This window comes from Cannabis sativa, chromosome 6 (assembly GCF_029168945.1).
Source record: "Cannabis sativa cultivar Pink pepper isolate KNU-18-1 chromosome 6, ASM2916894v1, whole genome shotgun sequence".
Classification (NCBI taxonomy): domain Eukaryota; kingdom Viridiplantae; phylum Streptophyta; class Magnoliopsida; order Rosales; family Cannabaceae; genus Cannabis; species Cannabis sativa.
In genome coordinates, this window is record NC_083606.1 from 63,752,588 (window position 1) to 63,780,261 (window position 27,674).

Consider the following 27,674-nt stretch of genomic DNA (forward strand, 5'->3'; position numbering starts at 1 on the left):
TGATATGTTAAAAGATATTTCTGACTACAAATTAAATTATCATTCTAAGTTACCTAGCAAAAAAATCAAAAGAAGTCTGTACTTTTATATGTATGACTCAACCACTTGAAGGTGGTTCCTTTTCGAAAAAAAATTAACCAAGGTAATTTGATTTTGTATCACTGAAAAATTGTTCATCGATGAATCAAACTTTAATTTACATACAAATATAGTTAATTTGATTTGGTTTGATTCAAAATTGTTGATGGGTCAATCAAACTATAATTTGCATCCAAATACAGTTAAGTTGCTACTTGGGGAATGAGATTGTCTCTTCTTATATTTGCAAGAACTGATGCTATATATGGCAGACTTGTCTTCTCTTTTGTAAAGTTCTGAGCATTGGTATGTAACATCTTCGAGTCCAACAGTAAAATTAGTGTGGTTCATACATTTGAATAAATAAGATTCCAAATTAATTTATATTAATACACTAATATTACAAAAGATTTAGAAAGGAGCTCATTGATGGCAAACAACAAAATAATAAAAAAAATGTTTTTCTTTTTTTTTGAGATCACAAGCTCTTTTCTTCATTAAATGTAGAAGACATAGTAGATTAATCGAACTAAAGATTCATTTTTGGCAAAAAGAAATAAATCAAATATAGATAGGGAAAACATGGATAGACATGGAACCTATCAATTTAGGCCAATATGGACAATGTTGTGGGCCTTACTTGGTTTGGTATATCCGAATCCTTATATTTACTAATAAATTCTACTTTCAAATAATGACCATTTTATAATATGTATTTAGAAAACATATAAAGGAGTAAATATTGCACAACTTGATTTATACATCAATTTTCATTTATTTTCTATTCCCCATTATTAATAACAAAACTCTCTTCTTTTTAGAGATAATTACAAATCTATGTGAAGGTGATCATAAATACAACATAATAGTATTACATCTCTCAAATTTTTAAAAAAAAAAAAAAAAAAAAAAAAAAAAACTTATGAGAATTTTTACTCTCTAAATTTTAACATGTATCAAATCATACTCCCTGAATTTTTTTAGCCGTTAAAAATTCTTCATGAACTATTGAAATTGTTAGATTTAAAGACTTTTATTTAGTTTTATTCAATTTTACTATTTCAGTAATTGTTTATGTACTAAACTATGCTCCCTAGACTTTGAAAACTACCAAATCATGCTCCTCTAACTTTGACATATACTAAATCATACCCCCTGAATTTTCATCCATGTTAGACTTTTCTTTACTAAAATTAGATAAAAATTCTTAAATATAACAATATCAATAGTTCATGGGGTATTTTTAACGACCTTAAAAGTTCAGGGGACATAATTTGGTACATGTCAAAGTTCGGGGAGTAAAATTCCTAATTAATAAATGAAATCAAATGGATCTTTTCCGAATGTAAAAAGAAAGAAGTTTTCATAACTATGTTTTTCCATCTATAGTCGAGTTTTTTGACATGGTACGAAACTAACAAGAGTTTGGAAGATACGATCATGATTAGACATGAAAAAATATGGAACACAATACGAGAAACACGAAAGGCACGACACGTAAATACGAATAAACTAACCCAAAAGATACACCACGCGACAAGCCCGAAAAGCACCGTAAGACATGTTAAAAAACTATAAAATTCAATAATAATAATAATAATAATAATAATAATAATATGTATTTGTCAATTATAAATAAGTTAAAATAATAATAAAATTTAAATTTAATACTTAATATTATAATTTTACAATTAAACTTTTAAAATATGTAAAACTAAAATTATATATCAATTTATTTATAGAGAGTGATATAAAAATTAGAGTATTTATAAGTAAATATTTAAATTTTAATAATGCTTATAATTTTTATATATAATTATTAATAAAATATTGTTAATAAATTATATGAATATAACTAAAGCTACAAAATATACATATAGTTAATTGTAAAAAGAATATGAAAAATTAAAGCACGAATTCGAGTCTAGATATGAAAATATGCTAGCCTCTTTAAGAAATATGAGCTCACACGAGCAAAGCACAAGACGAATTCAAATCCAAATATGAAAACAGGTTCTAGCCTGTTTAAAAAATATAGGTTGACACGAGCAAAACACGATACGAATCCAATCACTGTTACAAAAATACTAGACCTATGGACCGTGTCGGGCTTGCCTTTTAAAAATATTAGCAAGGCATAACACAATTTATATTTTTCTGTAGCAATCACAACACGATTTGTATTTTAAAAAGCACAAATAAATATAGACCGGACTAGCACGACAGACACAAATTTACAACATTAATTTCCATCCAATTAATACTCCCAGAAAACATATTATAATACATATAGTACTTGTTATTATCATATATGTTTTTTGAAAAGTTGTAATTTTCATATTAATACTAAAATATTATAATTGAGAAAGTTTATAGCAAATCATGCAAATTTTCTCACAAAACAATATAATTTCACAATTGGTTCCTTATTAATGAGAAAGAAAAAAAAAAAAATCAAAGTTATATTGATTTACATAAAAGGAAGATAAAAACAAATAAATGGTGTAGATTTTTTGGGGGGTTTATTTAAGGGTACACGTGGTTGGAAATGAAGGTGAGAGTTCCCATTGGTCCGAAATCTATCCCAGATTTCGTCTCCAGATTTCATTATCCTACTTGGCTCTCTCCAAATACTCCAAACAGGATTTCATCCCCCAAACATTGGATTTGGGATATAATAAAATCAACACTCACTTCTCTATTTTATTACAAACACACCAAACTAACTCTGAAAAAACAAATAAAACACACACAAAAATCTTTACTTTTGCCTCTGTAATCGATCTCGGCCAGCATGGCAGCGACTTCTGGTGCGGTTCTTAATGGCTTGGGCTCTTCCTTCTTGTGCGGCGAGAAGAAAAGTAGCCGCAGCCAGGCCTTGTTTTCCGCCGGAACCAGAGCTGGACCCTCTGTTTCACCAAGGAGAACTGTCGTTGCCGCTGCAGCCGCCCCCAAGAAATCGTGGATTCCGGCTGTTAAGGGCGGTGGCAACTTCATCGACCCAGAGTGGCTCGACGGCTCGTAAGTCCATTCACAACTTCATCTGAAAACTCTGGTTACACATTTCATCGAACACCATAAAAGCAAGGCTGAGTCTTTTTCTCTTTTCTTTTAATCTTACAGGCTTCCAGGTGATTATGGTTTCGACCCATTGGGATTAGGCAAGGACCCAGCTTTTCTCAAGTGGTACAGAGAAGCTGAGCTCATCCACGGAAGGTGGGCAATGGCTGCTGTGCTCGGAATCTTCGTTGGTCAAGCATGGAGTGGCGTGCCATGGTTCGAGGCCGGAGCTGACCCATCAGCCATAGCTCCATTCTCGTTCGGCTCTCTTTTGGGAACACAGCTAATTTTAATGGGTTGGGTAGAGAGCAAGAGATGGGTGGACTTTTTCAACCCTGAATCACAATCGGTGGAGTGGGCGACGCCATGGTCGAGGACTGCCGAGAACTTCGCCAATGCCACCGGAGACCAAGGATACCCCGGAGGAAAATTCTTCGACCCATTGGGACTGGCCGGAACACTGCAGAACGGTGAGTACATTCCCGATGTGGAGAAACTGGAGAGACTGAAGCTTGCTGAGATTAAGCACGCGAGAATAGCGATGTTGGCTATGCTTATTTTCTACTTCGAGGCTGGTCAAGGGAAGACCCCTCTTGGTGCCCTTGGCTTGTAAATTATTTTATTGTGTACCAAATGTGTTTATAGAATTGATTTTGAGTTTTGAAAATAATTTTAATTTATGGCAGGGACGAGCTCGATCGAGTACTTTGTTTTTGGAAAAAGAAATTTGTAGTAGTAATTATTATTATGTATTTAACTTAATCCAAATTAACTAGTAATCAAGTTAAGCCTCATGTCCATAACAACCAATGTTACCTACAAGTTACATTTTGATTAAAAGGCCACTTAGAGCACGTACATTAAATGAGCTATAATGCTCTTTTCTTTCAAATAAAGAAGAGTGATGAAAAAATATCAAGAATTTGACTGTGAGCTATTTTAGCAATTTTTTAAAAAATACTTCTGACTATTCATTCTTTGTTTCTTCTTCTTTAAGCTAGAAAAACCCTAGATAGAAAAAGATAGCAAGGAACTAGGATCTTGAGCTTGTAAGATCCCATTGTAATACATTAAATCCATTCGTCTAATACATTGATTTGTAGATTAGGATTAATTAACACCTGAACCACGTTAAAATCTCTATCTCTATTACTTATTTACTTATTTAATTTCTTAAGTTCTTATGTAATTAATTTTTAAAATTCTCGTTAAACAAATAATATTTTATAAATGTGGAGCATGAATAGTGAATTTAAAAAAAATTTAAAATAGAGAATGAGTTTAGAACATCTGATGAAGTGTGTTTTTAGTTTAGTTTTTTTAAATATTTTAAAGATTCTCTATTTTAAAGCATTTGATGTAAGTGCTCTAAGATCAAATGATCCTAAAAACAAAATGAGAAAAAATAAGGGGAATTTTTAATTATATACTTAATTATTAAGTAATTAACAAATATACCATCAATAATTTAAATGATGCAATAAGCGGTAACTGTACCACATATATAAACAAATATATGCTATCATTTTCTGACGTTAGTGTTAGATTCAAGAGGCACATTTATTTATTTTTTTAATCATTTTCTCTTTTATGTACGGTGACTATTTTTTTTTTGTTTTTTTTATTATTTTCTTTTGCATTTATATCTATATCTATTTTTATTTTTTATAATTTAAAAAATAAATAACAATTACACTGTTAATTATTTTGCTTAAAAAATAATATTATTGCGATTTACTCCTTAAGTATCATTTTGATATATGAGAAACATATATTTTTTTTTTCCTTCACCAAAGAATATATTTGAAATCAAAGTAATTATTTAGTTTCTTTTATAAATTGTTCGAAAAAATAATAAAAATTTTAAACTTAAACAAAATCAAATATGTACCATACTAAAAGTATTTTTTTTTATTGTGACTAATCTACCAAAAAAAATTAATTTTATATTTAAAAGTTATATTATTAAAAAGTAAGGTACTATGATATTAATTGATTTCTTTTTAATAAGCTTTACTTTTTTTTTTTGAAAAAATTAATAAGCTTTACTTTGAGATAATATTATCTCATTTACATTTGTGTTACCTACCAATCAATTACTTTTAAAATCATATTGTTGTTTACCTACTAATTATAGTTACTTTCAAAATTATAATTTTAATTTTAAATTATATTATATTATTGATCAAGATGTATTTGTATTATTTATACATATATATTATATAGCTACTTTATGTTACCTCCAAATATATTTGAAACTAATAAATTACATTAAAATATAATAAATTATGATATAACTTATTAGCAAAATTAATATAGCTTTTTTTTTATTTTATATTTTTTAAAATATTTAAGATACTATCTAGTTTCATTATAAGTAGTTTTAAAATATATCAAAAGTGTTCTATAAAATAATAAAATAAGTATATGAAAACTACAATTTAGTTACTTTTAATTATTAAGTAAAAAAAAAATATCTTTTTAGTAACTTATGGAATTGGTTAGTATATTTAATTTTGTCTAAATTTAATGTTTGATTTTTTTTTTTGTTTTTGTTTTTTTTTAAATATAACTTATATGATGTTTAAGATACTATTTGGTGTATTTACAAGTTATTTTATAATTCTATCAAAATAATTTTATAAAAATAAATTTATTTATAATTTAATCCTGTAATATCTAAAGATAAAATAAGAAAAATACTTTAGTAACCTATCAAGTTGGTGATATATTAAATTTTGTTTTGTTTAAGTTTAAAGATTAATTACTTATTTGTTAAGAAAATATAAAAGAAACTAAAATGTTACATTTGATCTTAATTGTCTTCTTTAATGATGATGAAAAAATATATACTTCTCACATAATAATCATCTTAAAAAAAATTACAATGATGTAACTCTTAAAACTAAACAATTATTTATGTAGTAAAAATTAATCTTTTTAAACTTCAAAATAAGAAAAAAAAAACGAGAGAGAAGTAAATTAAGTTGAAAATTATTATAAAGTTTTTCAAAAGTAAATAAAATAAAATGAAAGAGATATGTTGATGTCATGTCATTAACATAAAAAGTAACAAAATAAATGAATAAGTAAAAAGAAAAACAATATAGAGGAGGTAGATGGATGCTTAGGCAAAAAAATAAAAATAAATAAGCTAGGGTGTACAAAATGAAAAAAAAAAAAAAGTAGTGCGCCACCACGTATATACCTGCCCAAAAGAAATGTAGAACCAAAGGTATATTTTACACGTAAAAACATCAGCGTTAGTTATGATATTTATTTCAAAATTTTGTCAGTAGGTGTAAATTTCTCAAAAAATAAAGCACAAATTTAAGCCCGTATAAGAAAACAAGCCGACCAAAGTAAAATATGGCACGAATCAAAACACAACACAAATCCGAACGCAGCACGATACGACTCATATTCTTTTATGACACGGCACGACACGACACGATCGGACCTATATTTATGGCACTTGTGTTTACAACACTAGTTAGGAGTAACTTGAACCTTGGAGAATCTTGCTTAACTATAATAATAGATCAAATTTGGTAATTTTTTCCTTTGACTCACATTGATCGGCTTAGTCAAATCATTAATGTGGTTTGAAGATGGATCTATCAAGAGGATTTTCTATAAATACTTAAGAGAGAAGACCTGATGTTTAAGTTAGTAGATGATGTCATTATTTTATGAATTATAATATTTTGTTAATGAGTCTAATATTAAATTTAAAACCATACAAAATTATACATAGTTTTCATCCCAAAAGTTAGGCCAGACCCCATACACCTCCTTTTCACTACTTCATTAGGATCAAACTCTGTTCTCCATTGTGAACGACTTCTCTTTCCATTCTCACAACACAACTATACTGAAACTTTATGATTTGCACATAGCAAGATGTAAGAAATTAGTAGATTACATAACCAAAAAGGGAAATCCCCTATTATTGTTATTTGATAAAGATAAATAGCAAGGATAATAAAGTATGCCTGACTTAATTGTGAAGTTCTTATGAGTTTTTTGCATTTCTTATTCAATTCATTTCTTTCCAAAAGCCTTGCAAAAATTTAACATCAAACCATTTTAAGGGTTAAATAGTGCTGCTAAGTTCAGTAACAGACCCATCTATCCAATTAGATGGATCCGTGGTGGAAGACGAGTTAGCCAACGCTGACGATGACATTGGCCAATCTGAGATAACAAGCAGTGAGTGTAACTGAGCAATGAAATTCTTGATTGCATAAAATAACATCAACTAGCTTTTCAATGAACAAAATTCTTAAAAGAATACTGTCCTTATTAATACTCTTACTAACGCTCAAATCGAATGGTAAACAAGCCCGAAAGATCACTAGAGGGTTGACATTTGGTGGAAAAATAAAATGGATATGAAGTAGTAGCAACGGTGAATTGACAACAAAAGTTTGAAGTCATTAACTACCCCATGGCCATCAAAAACTCACCCTCACATACAACCTCACCTCCAACATATGCTTTCCCCTCCATTTTCGCTATTCCAAAGCGTTTCTGCAGCTTTGTGAGTGTCATTCTCATAACTAAAGTGTCACCAGCAATCACTGGTTTCCGGAATCTAACTTTGTCGATTCCAGCAAAAAAGAAGTTCTCCCGAGAACCTCCCACTTCTGGTTGCAGCATCACCAAACCACCAACCTGAGCCATTGCCTAGATCCAACAAAATTGAATATGTTGTTTTGTTAAAATTACATTACATGATGACTAAATAGATCAGAATATTTCCTACAAGGACAGCAAAAAAATTCATTTTTCTAGGAACCCAAGCTGCAAAAGAAAGGTCCCTTCCCATTCTCTTCTGATTTCTACAAAAGTTGTTCTTAACATTTTACCCTTTGGTTTTCTGGAGTTCTTTTGGTCATATCATCAACTCACTCGAGTGTATGTATGATGTGTCGCTGAGCAGCACTGTAAGACTATTAGAACATTTTCATTAGAATCTCTAATCCCAATCCTATCTCACAGCATTATAGTTTTCCACATAGGATAGCCTAGTACTCTTCCAATTAAATTTCAAACTATTTAATTGTCTTCTAGTAGTGGTGAAGCCCAGCAATTTTTGTTCTTAAATTATGGGAGAACTGAGGACAACAGGGGCAAAAAAACAGATCTAAGAGATCCAATTTTTAAAATGACACCAACGAGTTCAACAGAACTTTTACAAAGCCTAGATCCAGTTTTTAAAATGACATCAAGTAGTTCTGCAAAACTTTTACCAAGCCTTTAGGCCAAAAGTACTTATAATCATTAAAAAAAAAAAGTGACCTAGATTGGAATACCATTGCACTCAAGTTACACTTCATAAAATTGCTGATTCACAAAAAAAAAGGAAAAACAGCCTACAAAGGTATAACCAACAGTTCAATGTCAGTAACTGGAGACACTGCACTTCTCTACATGAAATATGATTGTACTTTTAAAACGCCCAGGCTACTATCAATTGCAAAGCAAATCGAAAAAGAATCTAGAGAGGTAATGCCAACAAATGTCTATGATCACTTGATGTTGGTTCCTAAAAAAATGAATGAACCTCTATAGAAACTTCCAGTATCTAAAATTAATCACTTGATGAAATGTACAAAGACAGAACAAGAAAAGACAGGGCTTCATCACATCATTAATGTGTATTTGGACTAAAAGAAGGTAATGTTCGGAATGGATGCTAGTCTTGTGGTATATACTTGAGCAATACAAAAACTATATCTAAAAATGGAACAACTATGCTCTAAATTTAAACAGTGATGCAGGAAAGAAGGGAAAAAAATAGTATAAAAAAGAACTTGGAATAAAGCAAATTACCTCAACCATGAGAACACCAGGCATTATAGGCCTCTCAGGAAAATGCCCGGGAAAAAAGTTGTCGTTTATTGTTACATTCTTGATTGCAACAGCTGAAACTCCAGGATTGTATTCGATCACTCTATCGACTAATAGAAATGGAAACCTAAACGACAACCAAAATCAAAAATCAAAAGCTCATATGAGCTTAAACCAAATATCATTTGTTTATAATTAAACTTTTATCACTATAGCTACTAACATAACACCAATTTAAAATTTATCAGAAAACGAAACAATAAAAATAAGATTCTGAAAATCCCAACATGGGTTATTGTGAGTTTGGTTTAAAAATCATTTTTTAGCAGATAAACTCACCTGTGAGGCAAAATTTCACGAATCTGATTTATGTCCATAACTGTGGGAAATGCTTCATATCCTATAAATATACATAAACAAACAAATCAAAAGAAACAAGTCAGTACCCAATTCAAATCAAAGAAAAACAGAGCAAAACCCAGTAAAGAGAATCGAATTTCAGTACTCAATTCAATAGGAGTCTCTTCAGTCGATTGTTTTGCAGCCTCAGAAGATGAACAATACACACTGAAATGACTTAAAGAACTATCATTCTTAGTCTTATTCTTCAAATGGGTGAACACAGATTGAGATCCAGAATTGAGCAGAGAGAGTCGAGAAGAAAAGGAGAAAGCGCTTAGGCGAGGTGAGACAAGAGATGTGGGAGAAGTAGTGGGAGTTCGAAGGAGAATAGAGTTGGAGAGAGTTATGGTGGCCACCATTGTTGATCGAAATGTAAGAGAATAGAGAGGAAATGGAGGCAAATGTGGTGAAGGAGATGGAGAAGGAGAGCTAAAGGGTGTAATGGACGACAAGAACGAGGAGAGCTTTTTTGGGGATTTAATTTATTATTGGTTTGTTTGGTTTGAAAATTGTGAGAGATGGCGGAAACTCCAACGATCTCTTTCTTCTGATTTTGTGTGAGAAAATAAATTTAGTATTTTTGTCTCCCAAGTTAGACACAACTACAAGATGGATTCTGTTAAATTACGTATTTATATTGTATTATTGTTATATGGGGATTATAAGATCATGTCAAAATTCAACAAACATGATTTAGTAGATATCAGCGGTCGATCTGATCGGTTTATATTATATTTTATTCATTTTAAAGTAAAAATTAGTTTATAAAAAATTAAGTACAACCCGCCTAATTCAAAAAAAAAAAAAATATCAATTGACCTAATAAATTGATCATTTTAGTAAAGTTAACTTGTTCAAACCAAACACTAATATTTTTTTCACATTTAAATATTATATTTTACTGATAATAAGACAAATATATAAATTGAATTGAAAATTCAAATCAACCACCGCGAAAAAAATATAATAAATTGAATTTTTTTAGTTTTTTTTATAAATATATATTAATTATATTATAAATCAGGTTAGTCAGGTGAGTTTGGGTTGGTATTATTTTTAATTTACCCAATATAAAGATTAGGCAGATTATATTTTCGTCAGGTTTTTCGATTTGCATTTTTCGTTGAGATATCTTGGTTTGGTTTGGACGAGTTGTTCGAGTTGGGCGGTTTACAAAACTTTATTTAAAACCCAAGTAGATATTAAATTCGAAGAACATGATTTAATAAATGGACAATGGAAATTTGAATTTTTATGCATACAATAAAAAAAAAAAAAAAAAAAAAAAAAAAAAAAACAAGCCAATGTTAATATATATTGGGAGAATGAGTATACATTATGTTGAGTACCCAAAATGCCCATGTATACTCTCCTCACTCTCTCAATCTACCGCTCTCTTTCTCTCTTCACTCTCTTCTCTCAAAACCTCATTTTCTCTCATTCACTCTCAACCATTTCACACTAAAATTTTATTCTTAGTATACAATTAACCTCTCCAAGCTACTACAAGGTACTAGAAGTTAGAGAATTTGGTGTAGGACTCCAGTCTTACAGCATTGAACATACTTGGGGAACAATCAATGAGTAAATGATCTTTATGTTATTAGTTCTTATATTTAATTTAGAATATTATTTTCATAATTAATCTGTGAGTTGTTGTTGTTTTGTGTTAAAATGGTTACTGCATGGTTTTTTATTGGTTTTTCTGGTTTCTAAATTTTTTTCATCTAATTTAATGGGGCTAGATAGGGGCCCGATGCTAGTGCAATAGAGTTCTTAGATCTAAGGACAACAATGATGGCCCGACGGGCCTGATATCGGCCCGATGTTAGTCCGATGGTCAGCTTGGACCTAAGGACAGGGCCCAATAGGCCCAATATTGGCTTGATGCTAGTCTAACGGTCATCGTGGACCTAAGGACAAGGATGATGGGCCCAATAGTAGGCCCAATATGGTCTGATGCTTGACATATTTATGGCATTTTGAGGACTTTTTTATGACTTTTTTGTTAGATTTTTTTTTCTAATTAATTGTATTTTTTAATATCTGGTCAAAGGTTCAACTGTTTTTGCATTCGTTATGTATAATGGTGTTTGTGAGCTCAGATTGGGTTTAAAATTGAGCAAATTTTTTGACATTTAAGATTGATACGAACGTCACCTACTCACGTTTGCTTGATCTTTTGTACGAAGAACTCGATGTTGACAAAGTGCAGTATGACTTGAAATTGAAAGTGAATTACAAGTACATGAAAAGCTTAGTGTATATATATAATTATACATGCATAAACACACAAACATATACATATATACAACTATTAAATATATATATACGCATATATTTGTATAAATATATAATCTCACACATACACAAACATTAAAAATCTAAATTTTAATACAATTATTAACAAATTCATAGCTTTATATACTTGCAAATAAAGTCTAAAACAACTCTATTTTAGATTTATTTAAAGTATACCAAAGCTGTAGATTACCCTAAATTAAAACTAATAAATTAAAAAAAAATTCTAAAAATAAAAACAAACTTGTATGGAGTTAATTGCGCTTATGATTGCACCTCCTTTTTCTTTTTCTTCTTGCTCAATTTTTTGGATTGAAATTGTTAATAGAGTTTTTTTTTGGGTTGAAGAAGGGATTTTTTTTGTAGAAGAAGAGAGAAATCTAAAAGGAAAATGTAAAATGGCTCCAGAAAGAAGGAGATTTGGGATTTTAATAGGCACACTATTAGGGTGACAAAGTCACCCCTAATGTCTTGACCGTGTTAGTGGCAAGGCATTGTCGCCCCTAGTAGTATGAACGGGAAAATTCCTGTCTATTTGCAATTATTAGTTTTTAACTTTTTAGGAGCGACTTTTATCGCTTCTAATAGTTTTAGGGGCGACATGTTGGACAGATTAAAAAAATCAAATTTTTTTAGAGGCGACATTCATTTGCCGTCCTTCATATTCTTATTATTAGAGGCGACTTGATGTTGTCTCAAAATTGATCGCTCTTAAATATTATATTTGTTGTATTGTGAATCCCACATCATATTATTTGTCTCGCAATACTTCACAATAAAACTCAATAATAATTTGTTTCTTATATATGTAGATATATTTGAATTTCTTATCAAATAATCCGTTAATCTTTTGATTGAAAAATTTTAGAATTTGAATCTATCTTATTTTGTATATATTCATTAAGTTAAAGTGAAGAATAAAATATTTAGTAAATAACAACAGTATGTATCTTTTCAAAACAAATAAATAATAACAGTATAGGTATAATACACATTATTTTGTTCTATAAAATAATAATTAATAATATTCAATTTGTTTTAATTGTTGGAATAAAAACAAACAGTTAGAGAGAAGTATAAATTTAATTAGTAATAGCAAAAAACTTAAAGCTGGCCACACACATATACCTAGCTAAACAACTACTTACTCTCAAAATTAGAGTATGGGGTTACACTAAAAATAGTAATAATTCTAATAATAATTACTCACAAAAAAACAACATTAACCATCATACCCCAAGCAATATGAGTTGGTTTATATTATTCCAATTCTGAGTTCTCATCATAAGTTTTTTTTTCATACCTATATAGCTCATAATTTTCTCTCAAGCCAAACACAAAAAAAGAAAAAGAAAAATGGAATTGTTTAATACAAGTGCTAGGAATATAGTACCTATAAAACGATGCACAGCTTTCCCAGCAAATACTCACTCTGTTGGGCTATGGAATAAAAGTGATGCATGGCAACTTAATGTATCGACTCCTTTTGGCAATGTGACATTGCCTGTACAAAACTATACAATGCCAGTTTTAGAGATTGAGATGATTTCTATCTTTTGTATTACTCAAATTTCTCATTTTTTTCTCAAGATGATTGGCTTGCCAATGTTTGTTGCTGAACTTCTGGTAAGTTAATTTGTTTGACTTATGAATATAATTTTGGATTTTCTTTTCTTTTCATTGAAATATATTTATGGAGAGTGAAGGTAATAATAGAATTTAAAGTATTGATAAAGGAGGAAAAGTTTCTAGCTAAATCTACTTTTTATTTAATTAGATAATTGTAATTCTTTTACAAAATAGTCTAGCTAGGTTCAATTGCTTTTGGATGGACAAATTAACCAATAAAATATAATTTTGTATTGATTATAAATAAATTCTCTAAATTTAACAAAAAAAAAAAACCTATTTAGAATGAAAAAATGCAACAAAAATGGTAAATTATTATTACCATTAAGTTTGACTCATTTTAATTTAATAAATAATAGGAGAAAAAGTATAAATTATCACCCTATTGTCCTATGGAGCAAAACAAATACAATCAATATAAAGGAAAAAGGGCCTCAAAATTTAACAAACTAAAAAAACAATATAGTTAAAGTTAACTACTTTCTATTGTAATTTATTGTATACATAACAACTAAGAAATTTTCTTTTTGGTACATATAACTAGGCTGGAATTGTCCTAGGCCAAGGTGTCGCAGCACAATTCATAGAAAAGTATTACAACTCGATATTTCGACTCAACAACCAAGACATATTGGGCACAATCTCACTCTTTGCATACACAATGTTCATTTTCTTAAGTGGAGTCAAGATGGACTTAAGCATAGTCTTCCGTACTGGCTCTAAGGCCTTCCACACGGGTTCTCTCGCCATGATTGCCCCGCTCCTTCTAGGAGCGGGCGCACAATACTTGCTCAGTCGCCATTTTGATCTCGACAAACAAGAGAATCTCCAACTTATGTTTGTCCTAACAACACATTCCTTGACATCTTTTCCTGTCATAGCATGTCTCCTTGAAGACCTTAAAATATTCAATTCTGAGCTTGGTCGTCTTGGGTTGTCTTCCTCTATCATAAGTGACATACTTGGTGTGATTCTCACAGCTTTGGCTACTCTAGCCAAGGTGTGGGACAAGTCTATAGGGTTAGCCATTTTGGACTTTGTTTTGGTATCTTTATTTATTGTTTTTGTTATCTACGTGGCCAGACCAGCCATGATATGGATGGTTAGCCAAACCCCAGAGGGTAGACCGGTAAAAAAAGTTTACCTTTCCATCATTATTTTGGGACTTTTGTTCTCTGCCATGTTATCAAATTGGTATCATATGACACTTATTTTTGGGCCTATGATATTGGGCCTTGCTGTCCCTGATGGGCCTCCATTAGGGTCTGCCTTGGTGAAGACTTTTGATCCTTTAGTTTCTGGGGTTTTCATGCCTATCTTTGTGACTGTGGCCATGATCAAAGCTGACCCACATGACCTCAATCTCAACACCAAAGTGGCTAAAGCCAATGCTCTTCTTGTGCTTGTGATTATTGTGTCAAAGTTTCTTTTCTCTTTGATACCTCCTCTGCTTAGTAGGATGCCTTTAAATGATGGATTAGCTCTTGCCTTTATTATGTCCTATAAAGGGGTTGTGGAAATGGCCTCCTATGGTATTGCTAGAGATAGTAAGGTATGTATATCTGTACCAATTATTTTTTAACTGGAGTATAACTAATAGTTGGAATATATTGGAAGGAGAAAAATTCAACATTTAGATTATTTAATCACAACATAATTTGAAAGCAACACCACTATAACATATGGTCATTATATCACAATAATTTCTTGCTCATTAAAAATGAAAATATAAGTTTGGTTTTGTGCGACTAAAAGATGATGATAAATAATGTGTAGTTTCACTAAATTTAATTTTTTGTGAAACGTACACTAAAAATAAGGAAAACACTAACCAAGCACCATAACAGCTGATATGTATATTTCAATATCGTGTCCTATAAATTTTAATTTAATAATAATATGAGAAACTACTAACTAATAATTGAATGATACATATGGTGTTGAGTACCTTAAAGTCAAATAACAATACCCTTAAAATAAAAGATGATATCAACCAAAATTTAATTTTAAATTTTAAAATTACAATATACTAATACATAATTAACTATTATTTTTGTTTTGTTTTCTTGAACTTATTGCAATTTCAATGCAGGTTATAGAATTAGAGGTGTATTGTTTTGTGATGGCAACAGTTTTGGTGACCGCAATAGTGGTTCCAATTTCCGTTCGTTACTTATACAACCCCATGAGAAAATACGCAGGCTATCAAAAGCGAAACATAATGCAATCTGCCACCAATGACACCGAGCTTCGCATTGTTGCATGCATCAACAGACCAGACAACACCCCAGCCCTCATGAACCTCCTCGATGTCTCTTGCCCCACCAAAGACAACCCGATCTCGGTCTACATTCTCCATCTCATCGAGCTCGTGGGCCGAGCCACGCCCGTCTTTATCTCTCACCAACTCCAAAAGAAAACACTCTCCAACTACTCCTACTCTGAAAACATAATCCTCTCCTTCACACATTTCCAAAGGGAGAACCACGGCGCAGCCAATGTCAACGTCTTCACCGCGATTTCCCCAACCGAATACATGCATGAAGATATTTGTACTCTTGCCTTGGACAAGCTAGCCTCATTGATAGTCATCCCATTTCATAGAAAATGGTCTCTGGACGGGACAGCTATTGAGTCAGAAAACCTCACTGTTCGTGCTATTAATTGTAGTGTGATGGAGAGAGCTCCTTGCTCTGTAGCTGTCCTTGTTGATCGAGGACACTCTGAGACTGTTGAGTTTATGGTGTCGAGACAAGCTCCCTATCGCGTTGCCATGGTATTCTTGGGCGGGAGCGACGATAGGGAGGCTGTCACGTTCGCCAAGCGCATGGTCATGGACTCGTGCATAACCTTAACAATCATACATTTTGTGAGTGTGAATGAGGATCGAGAACTTGAGCAGTGGGAGACGGTTCTTGATAATGAAGTGCTTAAGGAGATAATTCTGAATTATAATCAAAATAGTGATGTTGGTCATGGAAATGTTGGTTATATAAAGGAAATGGTTAAAGATGGGACTGAAACGGCTACTAAGTTGAGATCCATGGCTGATGATTTCGAACTTTTTATTGTTGGAAGAAGATTCAATCTACACTCTATCTTAACTTCAGGTCTTGAGGAATGGAGTGAGTTTCCTGAACTTGGTGTTGTGGGGGATTTGCTTTCGTCTACAGATTTCATGAGTAATGCTTCTGTTCTTGTTGTACAACAGCAAAAACTTAGTAACTAGCTAGCTATGTGACTAATTAATGTTGATAAATTTGTGTTGTGTTTGTTTGACTTCAAGGGTCTTGTTAGTTGAAAATATGATCGTATTTAAGTTTTGATCTACAAAGTTACCTTTTAGTTTGTAGGACTAAAATTCCCTACGATAAATATGATAATAATGGGCATAAATTGGGATATAGATGATCTCTTCTAAACAAGTTTTATTACTTTGAGATATTGCTATGCAGGCCCGATCCTATTAGTGTGCAGGCAGATCTATTGCACAGAGCCCAAGGAAAGGGTCCAATTTTTATTTAATGTTTTTTTTTAGTTTTTCTAATAGGGTTCTTTTAATTATATACCTAATTTGAAAAATAATTATAGAAATAACAAAGGAAATTATAATTATGAAATGACGTGAATTATATAAGAAGCTTCCAAAATAATAGATAGAGATTTACTATTCTTAAGCTTCACCCACATTCTTAGTCATTTTTTTTTTCAGTGACACTTTTTTTTTTTTCCTTTTTTTGAGTACATTCTTTTTTCTTTTTGTTTTAATCATCAAAAACTTAAATTTTTTTTTTCTAAAGTCCATTTTTATCATGTTTTTGAAAAAGAATTATAGCTACATCATTAATTGTTTGGATTTAAAAAAAGTACTATCTCAACCTATATTTTAATATAATTATTTCAATATGTGGAAAGTATATATTAAAGAGTGCAGCATCAACATTTATCATGATGTTATTCATGTCAAGTTTAGTCCAACACTCAGCCCCATCTCCTTCAAATTTAAAGAATAAAGAAGATAAGGAAATGTTATCTTGAGCCTTACGCCAATGATCAAGAGTTATTTGTGCTGATGCAATGACTTCATTTCTTGAGGATATCTTTTTCTTCCATACTACTTGGTTTTGGGCCTTCCATATTGCCCAACATAGCATAGCTAACTGTGAAGCGATCTCCTCATCAAGATTTCTAAGTATTTTCTCAAACCAACTACCAAAAGATAGTTGTTGGTTCGGGTCATAGGTGATACCTAGCATACGCCAACATGACATAGCAAAAGGACAGTTGAGGAGAGCATGGACAATAGACTCGGCTTGGGCTTTACAAACTGGACATATTGCATAGATTCTCACGTGTTTAGTCACCAGTTGAAGACAAGTCGGAAGACAATTGGAAATAGCACGCCAAAGTAGGTTCTTGACCTTGGGTGGGATCTTCAATTGCTGCAGTCTACACCAAAAACCAAAATTATTGGAACCGAATGGCTGGAGTTTTTCTTTCTGAAGAAGAGTACATGCAGTTTTAACCGAAAAGAGCCCAGTTCGATCTTCTGACCAAGACTAGAAGTCAACTTCAGCATTGGAGGACAAGGGGAGACCGAGAATTAAAAGTGCATCCCAGTTGTTGAACAAGTCCTTGACGAATTCAGTATCCCAGCTACGAGTCTCCATAGAGAAGAGAGAACTCACATTATTATACGAAAGAGTTGGATGTGTTGAGGTTACAAACTTGTTATCAGTATCAGGCAGCCACGGGGTTCCAAAAATTTTGGTAGTTTCACCATTTCAAATAGTGCGCACAGCCCCTAAACGGACTAGATTTTGGGTAGTCCAAATACTACGCCAGACAAAACTGGGATTATTTCCCAATTCGGTTGAAAGGTAGTCACTAGTAAAGAAGTATTTTACTCTAAACATTTGTCCTACCAAAGAGTCGGGTTTGCATAAGAGTCTCCACCCTGTATTTAGCAAGCATTGCGATATTAAAGTCATGAAGATGTCAAAAACCCATGCTGCCTTCAAGTTTGGGAGTCACCATTCTTTCCCAGGACATCTATATAATACCACGACCCTTACTTGAAGTAGTTTTCCACTAGGTATGGCAAAAAGATCCATTTATTCGGGTCGGGTCAGTGATCCGATCCGACGGATCATTACTGATCCGAAATATTCGGATAGTTATTGGATCTTGGATCAAATCCGACCCGACCCGTTTAATTTTTTTACGGATCGGATTTGACCCGATCCGTTTGAAATATATATATATATTTTAATAAAATACTTTTTAATATATTTTTTTTTTTTAAAAAAAAAAGGATTAGTTAAAGCACAAGGAAACATTTATGATCACATTTAGGATCAAAGTATTTTTCTTTGTTATTATTAGTACCATACTATAGGATCAAAATATTCTTTTTTACTAATAGTTTCACACAAGATTATATGTAATTAATATATTCGTATATATAGCTACATGCTCCATTTTTAGTTATTGGCTGATATTGAAACTAAAATAATTTTAACGGCAACAGAAAAAAAAACTCTGAAGTTTTAAAAATGTTACTTATATGATTTTACAAATAAATTGTAAGGTAAATCTTATAATTAATACCACATATGTATATTAGTCTATTTTTATTGTTGTAAGAATTTTTTAATAGACGTACTGTTATTTATTTATCTAAAGTTAATAAAATATTGGGTTTCTAGTAATGAGCTTATAGCTTATACAAATATGTGTATATATATATATTTTTCTGATAAAAATATCTATCTATCTATATATATAAATAAAAGAAAGCACAATAGAGGTTTAGGTGGCACTCTACATTCATTCTATCACTATTTTCTTTTTTTTGTAAAAATTTTCATATTTTTATTATTTTATATTCATATATTTATAAAAAGTATAATTAATAACTAATAATAATAAATAATTTAATGTTATAATTTTTCCACTTCTTCATAACATATTTTATTATTGCATATTTATCACTATATATAAATACATAAATATAAAAACTTAAGTTACAACCTTTTAACTTACCCATAACTCCTTTGAATATTATTGTATTTTCATCACTATATATACACATATAGATTTGAAAAAAAATGATAATCACAACAAGTTAAGAGTGAAATACAAAATACAATAGCTTCATTGATAAATTTCATTACGTTACAATTTCTTCATTTTTTTTCTTTTTTGTTATCTTTTAAATAATTGTGTGTATATATAATGTATGTATCTATATCTATATTTATGTAATTCTATAAGTGATATATTTAAATATTTCTGGTATAAATTCTCAAACTTCTCATTTTTCATATCTCTATCTCTCTTTCTTTCACAAACTTTATATATTATGTATGTTTTGTTTTTGGCCACATTATTTTTAATCTACTTTATTATTTATTTTTATTGTAATTAAATACAATTACATATTTATATATGTTTGAAAAATAATTAAGTGTTTATATCCTTAATTTTTACTTTTTAATAGTAAGCTATATCTTGCTCTATCTTATAATTTATATTGTAAAACTATCTCTTAAATTTTATATATAATCATATCTCTAAATTATTTATTTCTTAATTTTATTTTTTCTATAACTTTTCATTTTATGATTATTTAGATATCTAATAAAATTATATATAAATATGTTAAGCAAATTGAGTTGATTTAATTATTTTAATATATGATATATTTGTATAAAAAAATTCTCACACTCAAAAAATGATCAAAATATTAAATTATACCATTTTAAAATATTATTTTGTTGTATTGTTAAAATAAAATGGTAAATATTTCTCATGAGAAAAAATTAATTGTTATTATTAGTGTTATCCACTTATCTTCGAAAATTAGCCAAAACACTAAAATGCTCAAAACACTAAATTAAAATAATAATTATACATATTTTATTTCAAAAAATTTAAAAACAAGTTACTCAAATTTAATACATGAAGTAAAATAACAAAATCGTTACAATTGTCAATAGAAATTATACTTTAAATAATTGAAATTTCTTTATCTTTTTTCAATAAAATAATAGTAATATTTTTAAAATTTAAATGATGTAGCATTCTCTTCTTCTAATAATTTATTTTTTTCTAATTTTTTATTTTTTTTCTAATTATTTATATTTAACATTTAGTAATCTATAACAAAAAGAAAATGAAAAGAAGATTAATATTAATATTATCTTTTACAAGATATTCTTTTTTTCTTTTAATTTGGTAAGGAATAATTATGAGATTTTCAATTACTAATTACATTAGTAATTTAATTAGACTATATTATTAAGAAAGAAAAGTATATATATAATTATGATTTATAAGAACCATAATATATAGTACAATGTATAACATATGTATAAATAGATACAATCATTAATAATTATAAGTACCAAATTTAATACATGAAGTAAGTTACTCAAATTTAATACATGAAGTAAAACGAAAATAGTTACAATTGTCAATAGAAATTATACTTTAAATAATTGTAATTTCTTTATCTTTTTTCAATAAAATAATAATAGTAATATTTTTAAAATTTAAATGATGTAGCATTCTCTTCTTCTAATAATTTATTTTTTCTAATTTTTTATTTTTTTTCTAATTATTTATATTTAACATTTAGTAATCTATAACAAAAAGAAAATGAAAAGAAGATTAATATTAATATTATCTTTTATAAGATATTCTTTTTTTTTTTTTAATTTGGTAAGGAGTAATTATGAGATTTTTAATTACTAATTACATTAGTAATTTAATTAGACTATATTATTAAAAAAGAAAAGTATATATATATATATATAATTATGATTCATAAGAACCATAATATATAGTATAATGTATAACATATGTATAAATAGATACAATCATTAATAATTATAAGTACCATATGCTTATATAATAAGAAGAATATATATATATATATATAGACAAGGCCGACTCTTAGTTAAAATGAGCTATAAGTAAAAAAAAAAAAAAATTGTTGGACCCTCATTATAAAGATAAATGATATTTTTTAAAATTAATAAAAAAAAATATGTATATTTTTTAAAAAATATTTTTTTATTTGGACCCTTAAAATGAGTGAACCTAAGTGCGGATCTAACCCGTCTATACCCAGGATTGGCCCTGCATATTGACGACGCAATACTATTTTATTAATGAAATGAATATATAAAGAAGTTACTATACATATATACACACATTTGTGTTTATTCCACTTCAAATATAACATCTAAAAGTTAATATTATTCTTCAAATCAATCATGATAAATTAATAATTAATATGTAATAATAGAAATATCAAAAGTCCATCCATATTCCCACAAAAAAATAAATCGATCTATACCATTCATATCAACAACTTTTTTTTTTTTTAATTACATTAGAAAATGTAGTATATAAAATAATGTAATTAACTCAAAATCAGTTATTGCTTTTGTTTTTTTATTTTTTATTTTAAAAAAATCATTATATTTTTGAACTGCATAGAGAAGTTCAAAAAACAACAATGCACATATATGAGTACATATATTTATATGGACCATTAAATATTGTTAAAATGATAAGATTGAAATATCAAGTAAGCACGAACAAACTTTTAATTTAAAATAAGTAAGCTAATAAATTGTTAGTGCATTTACAAATTATCTATTTATAATTTATTTTTTCAGTTACTAAATAGATAATTTGTAAATTGACTTTAAACTAATAATTAATTAAAAAGGTCTACTTTGGTGGTAATGAGTTATTATTTTTTTATCAATTAGAATTTATCTATTTTTTAGTTAAACATTTTTTAAGAGAGAAATATATATATATATTTATATATAAAATGCTAAATAGTTTTCACTTTAATTACAAATTTTTTTATTAATTTTACTATTCTATGTTAAATTTTAAATTTTTTACCAGAAAAAAAAGCACATGAAAAAAAATCATAATAAAACCATTTATTAATAGACCAATGTTAATTTCTTTTTATTTTTAGTAACTATCACTATTATTATTAAATTGCGTATACATATTGTAAACTACGTTTAAAAATACCTATAAAATCATTTATTATCAAGAGTTTTCCATATTATATATACTATTCAACTAATTATTTTTTTTCTCAAAGAAATGAGATAAAAAATTTTGATAGTGTATAATTTATGGATTATCATAAACACTATTTATATGTAACATTATTATTAGTGATGATCAACTATTTTTTTGAAAAAAAATCTTACCAAGATATACATCGATATTAATATCTTTATAAATTTGATGAGTAAAAATTTATATATTAAGTTAATTTAATTTTGTTTCATTACATAATCTAATAATCATCCTAACATATATAGATAAAATACATGAATATTATGTGTGAGCAGATACAATTGTTAAAAATATGAGTTCAAAAATTTGTGTTGTCATTATATTATATTATTAATTTTATACAATGATTTAGCTTACGAAAATTTAAAACTATTGTAAAAACCGCGCGAAGCGCGGATTAGTTCTCTAGTGTCTATATAATTGCTTTTATTATATAATAAACATACTTATATATTGAATTGTTAATTTATTTATTTGTTTCTTTTACTGTATTTCTGGGAGATAATACTGGACACTATTTTATGTTAATTATAATAATTTTGGATTCCTCACATTTAGGGTGGTGTTCACGGATTGGTTTGGTCAGGATTTTTAATTTTTTCAAACCAAATCACTATTACGATTTTTTAAAAATTCAAAACCAAACCAGACCAATAAAATGATCAAACCAAATCAAACCACTCAAAAATAGATTAGTTTGGTTTGAACCATTGTATTTCGTAGTTGTTCTAATTTTTTTTACAATAATTATTCATTTTTTCCTTATTTTTTTTTTTTAGTTATTGAGGGTAGTTATTGAATGGAAAATATGAGTTTTATATATAGGGGAGTAAAGGAGAGAGAGGTTATGCAATAATTGAGGTTATACATGATCACATTTTTATGTGATAACAATTTGATGTTTTTATTTTATTAATTTTGACAAATAAAATAAAAATATATAAGAAAAAAAATGATGCATTATTAGTTCTTAAACAAATAAATTTTGGAAAAAATAATTATAAATTTAGATATAAAATATATATATATTTTTTTTAAAAAAAGTTGGGTCGGATCAAATCCGATTCGTATAAGGCGGGTCGGATCTGATCCAATCTGAGTATCTGATCTAGTGGGGCGGGGCGGGGCGCGGCAGATTCGTACATGATCTGGATCAGGTCGGATCATAGTCGAATCAGATCCGACCCGCCCCATTGACATTCCTATTTTCTACCAAAAGCTTGCCATAAGTTTCTCAATATCCTCACAGATGCCTAAGGGAATTAAGAAGACACTCATAGCATAGGTTGGCAAGGATTGAATCACAGTTTTAAGGAGAATTTTTTTACCAACACATGATAAAAATTTGCTGTCCCAACTGTTGATGCAAGCCATGACCCAATTCTTTAGAAAGCCGAGGATAGAAGTCTTGTTCTGACCTATGATGTTAGGCAAACCTAAATAGAGGTTTCCATCAGACGCTTCAAGCATTTCAAGGACAGAACAGATATCTGATCGAGTTTGAGCAATAGTGTTAGGACTAAAGAAAACAGATGACTTGGAAAAATTTACTTACTGCCCAAATGCCAGTTGGAAGGTATGGAGGAGAGTATTGACGCTTTCAGCAACTTCTTTTGTGGCCTGGCAAAAGAGATAACCGTCATCTGCAAAAAGCATGTGAATTATAGAGGGAGCTCCACGAGTAACCTTACAACCTTGAATAGTTTGATTTGCCTCAAACTTGTTGATAAGCGCCGTAAGCCCTTTAGCACACATAATAAAAAGATATGTTGAAAGTGGATCACTTTGCCGAATATCGCGAGACGGTATGATATGGCCAACAACATGACCACCATGGATTACATTGTAGCAGATAAAAGTAATACAAGACATGACAAGATCAATCCACGTCGAATGAAACCCCATATCTGTCATAACAATATGAAGATAATCCCACTCAACATGATTATATGCTTTGCTCATATCAAGTTTAAGAGCCATGAACTCTTTTTTGCCTTTTGTTTTTTGTTTTAAATAGTGCATGACTTTAAAAGTTATCATCACATTATTTGAAATAAGTCTGCTTGTAATAAAAACACTTTGATTGAATGAGATAATATGATCAAATTTCCCTTTTTAAAAAGCTTGGTGGAACAATTTTGTTTAAATATTTGACTTAATGAAGTATAAATTTGTATTGTTTTTTGCTGAAATAAATTTTGTATTGTTGATTGATTTAATAGTGTGCAACACCCACACCTAGACTGGCTAGAGTATTCTCTCACAAGTCTTAATACCATATATCATATCATAAAGCCTTTAAAAGAAAAAAAGAAAAGAAAAATACCCATAAAGCATAATAACTCCTTCCCTAATATGCATACTTCCTAGCTTTTAATAAAAAATAAAAAAACCAAACCACAATTGAGTTGTAATTGAGTACTGAAGGCCACATTCCACGGCCATGGACTTCCGCAACTCACCTTCTTCCTCCACCACTTCTTCCACAACCACCACACCTAACCCCGCCATCACTACTGCCACCGGCACCGGCCCCGCCTCTTCCGACGACCCTATGCACTCGTGGTGGGAGTCAATCTCCAAAGCTCGTTCTCGCATCCACTCTCTCTCTTCAATTCTCGACCCCACCTCCACCTCCTCCTCATTCTCTCTCTCCTCTCTCGCCGATTCCGACCGCCCTGCTCTCTCACTCCTTTCTTCCATCGACGCTTACCTTGCTATCTCGGCAGCCCTCTCTTCGCCTCTCTCCGGTTCCGGCTCTGACCCTCTCTGTCACTGGCTATACGACACGTATCTGTCGTCTGATCCCCATCTACGACTTGTTGTCTTCTCCTTCATTCCTCTCCTCTCCGGCCTCTACCTCTCTCGGATCCACTCTCTCTCATCCGATTCGCCTTCTATCCCTTCTCTTGCAGGATTCGAGGCCGTACTTCTTGCTCTCTACGCTGCCGAGACCAAGGTCCGGGCTGGGAAGCCCGTCTTAGTTTCGGTCCCGGACTTATCTCAGCCGTCGCTTTATCACACGCCTCGGCAGAAGCCCAATTCGAACCCTGGTAGTGGTCACACCAGGAACTCGATTGGTGTTCTGGCTCCACCACTGGAGCCCCAGGTAGCGGTCAAGTCAACGAAGAGGGCTGGCATTGTTGGTGTCGCCCTTGATTGTTATTACAAGCAGATCTCGCAGATGCCGGCTTGGTCTAAACTCGATTTCTGCCGATTCTCCGCGGCTTGGGCCGGCCGCGACTGCTCTTGTCAGGAGCAGTTTGACGATGAACCTGAAATTACTGGGTTTTCTGAGACTAGGGTTTCGGAGAATGGGTTTCGAATTGACGATGTAACGGAAGAGATCAGTCAATTGAGGATCGAGAACGGTAACGGTAACGGTAACGGTCATAGTTATAGTAATGGCAATGGCGTTGGTAGCAGTAGCAACAGCAGTAATGGTGATTTGGGTTCTAAAGGGTCGAGAATTCCGCTTCCATGGGAACTTTTCCAGCCGGCGTTGAGGATTTTGGGACATTGTTTGTTGGCGCCATTGAATTCCCAAGATGTTAAAGATGAAGCTGCATTTGCAGTTCGGCGATTGTACGCAAGGGCATCTCATGATTTGCTTCCTCAGGCTATCTTGGCAACCCGAAGCCTCATTCAGCTCGATAAGAGGGCTCGAGCTGATGCCAAGGCGGCTGCAGCCGCCACCAATTCGTCTTCTAACGCTAACACTCCTAGCAAGGCTAGGAAACCCGAAGTTCTTTTGGTCTCAAAGTGATTGATTGGTTGGTTGGTTTATTCAGAACAGAGAAGATGTTTGCTTTTTCAGGTAATATAGGTTGTTGTATATTCATTCTCAAGAAGTTTTTCTAAACAGTTTGTGAAAGCTAATTCTGTATGTGCCATTTGTACTTGTAGATTTTTTATTTCTTTTCATTGTTCTTCATTTTAATGATTATTTATTTGTAGGTGTACTTATACAAACTTTTCTGTTGCTATAGTGTGTTTGAGTGAGCTTGTTCCTCATGTTTTGATAATTCTTATTTCACACAATTCTTTTCTTTTGTGGAGAGTGTCCGAATGAATTTAATTTTATACTTTTTCTTTTCTTTTTATAATATGAATTCGGTTCGTCTGTGTAATTTGTTTTAGCCATGTCTTATTATTTGGTGTATGTAATTCTGCTATCTTAGTTGAAATTAAACTCTGTTTGGTAGTTGATGTTTGGTGGTGATAGCAAAAGCAAGTACTAGTTACCTGGATACATTAATTAGAATGATTTTTTTAAAACTTAACAGGGATTCAAGTATATAATGTGTACCTCTCATTGTGGGGAAGTTCTTATTATATAATAAGAAATTAATGGGTGATACATGGATACTTGAAGTATACACACAAGATAAAGCCTCACAATTAGTGTATCTTCTTTAGGTCTGTAATATTTAAGAATATAATTTGTTCAGTTTTTGGAGTTTTAGCTGTTTAACTCTCATGGTAAGATATTGGTTGAGTGATTTGGTGTTCTTATTCTATAGTTAGGAAAAATGGGTGTTTTATTGCTTCTTGAACTGTTTACTAAGAAGAAAGCATTCTAGTTTTTGCTTCTTAAGTCAGAGATGTGTAAGCTTTATAGATTATCATGGCCTCTGCTCAAGGATCACACACACAAATTGAGAAATTATTTGAGTTTTAGTCCAAGTTTAACTGATGCTTAGAGGCTTAGTAATCTGTTGTTACTTGACTACAAGTTAGGTTGCATTGAAAGTGCATAAGCCATTGCAATAGCTTCCAGTTTCCCTCTAACATGCACTTTTGGTTCTTTAGAGTTTCCTACTGAATCCTGATGTACATTACATTTCGCCGATAATACTAGTGCAGCCTCTCTTGAATGCAGCTGATGGCTCGATGTTCGCCGATAATTGGTTTGATGGAAGGAACTGCTACCTTACTTGGTGGGCTTTCTCTTTTCTACATTACATAATTATTTTCCTGTTTGTTTTCCTTATATTCTTATGTTTGGAGTAAGTATTCAAAATCAATAGGTCATTTGTATGATTATGTGAAGATTTCACAAGGACTAAAAACAAGAGTGAAGCCCATTTCTTCTGTTAGCTATAAGTGAACTTTTCTGATAGATGAGGCATTTCTAGGATTTGTATATATGTAGAATAAAATTTTAAGATGAGAAGTTTGTTAATCTGGTTGCATGAGATTTAGGATTTAAAATTCTGTTTCTTTCA

At 30.6% G+C, this 27,674-nt stretch overlaps 4 protein-coding genes across 8 annotated transcripts; 3 read left to right on the top strand and 1 right to left on the bottom strand.

Annotated features, from left to right (window-relative positions):
- The first annotated feature begins 2,587 nt into the window (after positions 1–2,587).
- Positions 2,588–3,864, top strand: LOC115725295 (chlorophyll a-b binding protein CP24 10A, chloroplastic). Its single transcript, XM_030654759.2, has 2 exons — positions 2,588–3,099; positions 3,202–3,864. The coding sequence occupies exons 1-2, from the start codon at positions 2,873–2,875 to the stop codon at positions 3,749–3,751; spliced, it is 777 nt and encodes a 258-aa protein (XP_030510619.1). The 5' UTR covers positions 2,588–2,872; the 3' UTR covers positions 3,752–3,864.
- Positions 3,865–7,355: 3,491 nt separating this feature from the next.
- On the bottom strand, positions 7,356–10,007 carry LOC115725510 (uncharacterized). Its single transcript, XM_030655060.2, has 4 exons — positions 9,500–10,007; positions 9,334–9,394; positions 8,977–9,121; positions 7,356–7,827 (listed from the first exon to the last, which is right to left on the bottom strand). The coding sequence occupies exons 1-4, from the start codon at positions 9,753–9,755 to the stop codon at positions 7,582–7,584; spliced, it is 708 nt and encodes a 235-aa protein (XP_030510920.1). The 5' UTR covers positions 9,756–10,007; the 3' UTR covers positions 7,356–7,581.
- A 3,046-nt stretch (positions 10,008–13,053) lies between these two features.
- LOC115695393 (cation/H(+) antiporter 4-like) lies at positions 13,054–17,404 on the top strand. The gene is made up of 3 exons (XM_061118205.1): positions 13,054–13,323; positions 13,871–14,878; positions 15,419–17,404. Exons 1-3 carry the CDS (start codon positions 13,054–13,056, stop codon positions 16,553–16,555), a joined length of 2,415 nt encoding a protein of 804 aa, XP_060974188.1. The 3' UTR covers positions 16,556–17,404.
- Positions 17,405–24,651: 7,247 nt separating this feature from the next.
- Positions 24,652–27,674, top strand: LOC115725314 (uncharacterized). Of its 5 annotated transcripts, none has more exons than XM_030654785.2 (2): positions 24,652–26,263; positions 26,733–27,674. In XM_030654785.2, exon 1 carries the CDS (start codon positions 24,890–24,892, stop codon positions 26,210–26,212), a length of 1,323 nt encoding a protein of 440 aa, XP_030510645.1. In that variant the 5' UTR covers positions 24,652–24,889; the 3' UTR covers positions 26,213–26,263; positions 26,733–27,674. The 5 variants fall into 5 exon arrangements, with proteins under 5 accessions (XP_030510645.1, XP_030510646.1, XP_030510647.1 ...); XM_030654786.2 differs by having other exon boundaries at positions 27,259–27,674; XM_030654787.2 differs by having other exon boundaries at positions 27,308–27,674.

What these genes read in the sequence shown, in the direction of transcription:
- LOC115725314 (XM_030654785.2), top strand. Translation starts at nt 24,890, where the DNA reads ATGGACTTCCGCAACTCACCTTCTTCCTCCACCACTTCTTCCACAACC.
- LOC115725510 (XM_030655060.2), bottom strand. Translation starts at nt 9,755, where the DNA reads ATGGTGGCCACCATAACTCTCTCCAACTCTATTCTCCTTCGAACTCCC. An exon ending in CGTGAAATTTTGCCTCACAG is followed by an intron (nt 9,122 to 9,333) that starts GTGAGTTTATCT and finishes GTTGTCGTTTAG; the next exon opens with GTTTCCATTTCTATTAGTCG. An exon ending in CTGGTGTTCTCATGGTTGAG is followed by an intron (nt 7,828 to 8,976) that starts GTAATTTGCTTT and finishes TGTTGGATCTAG; the next exon opens with GCAATGGCTCAGGTTGGTGG.
- LOC115725295 (XM_030654759.2), top strand. Translation starts at nt 2,873, where the DNA reads ATGGCAGCGACTTCTGGTGCGGTTCTTAATGGCTTGGGCTCTTCCTTC. An exon ending in CCAGAGTGGCTCGACGGCTC is followed by an intron (nt 3,100 to 3,201) that starts GTAAGTCCATTC and finishes TTAATCTTACAG; the next exon opens with GCTTCCAGGTGATTATGGTT.
- LOC115695393 (XM_061118205.1), top strand. Translation starts at nt 13,054, where the DNA reads ATGGAATTGTTTAATACAAGTGCTAGGAATATAGTACCTATAAAACGA. An exon ending in TGTTTGTTGCTGAACTTCTG is followed by an intron (nt 13,324 to 13,870) that starts GTAAGTTAATTT and finishes ACATATAACTAG; the next exon opens with GCTGGAATTGTCCTAGGCCA. An exon ending in GTATTGCTAGAGATAGTAAG is followed by an intron (nt 14,879 to 15,418) that starts GTATGTATATCT and finishes ATTTCAATGCAG; the next exon opens with GTTATAGAATTAGAGGTGTA.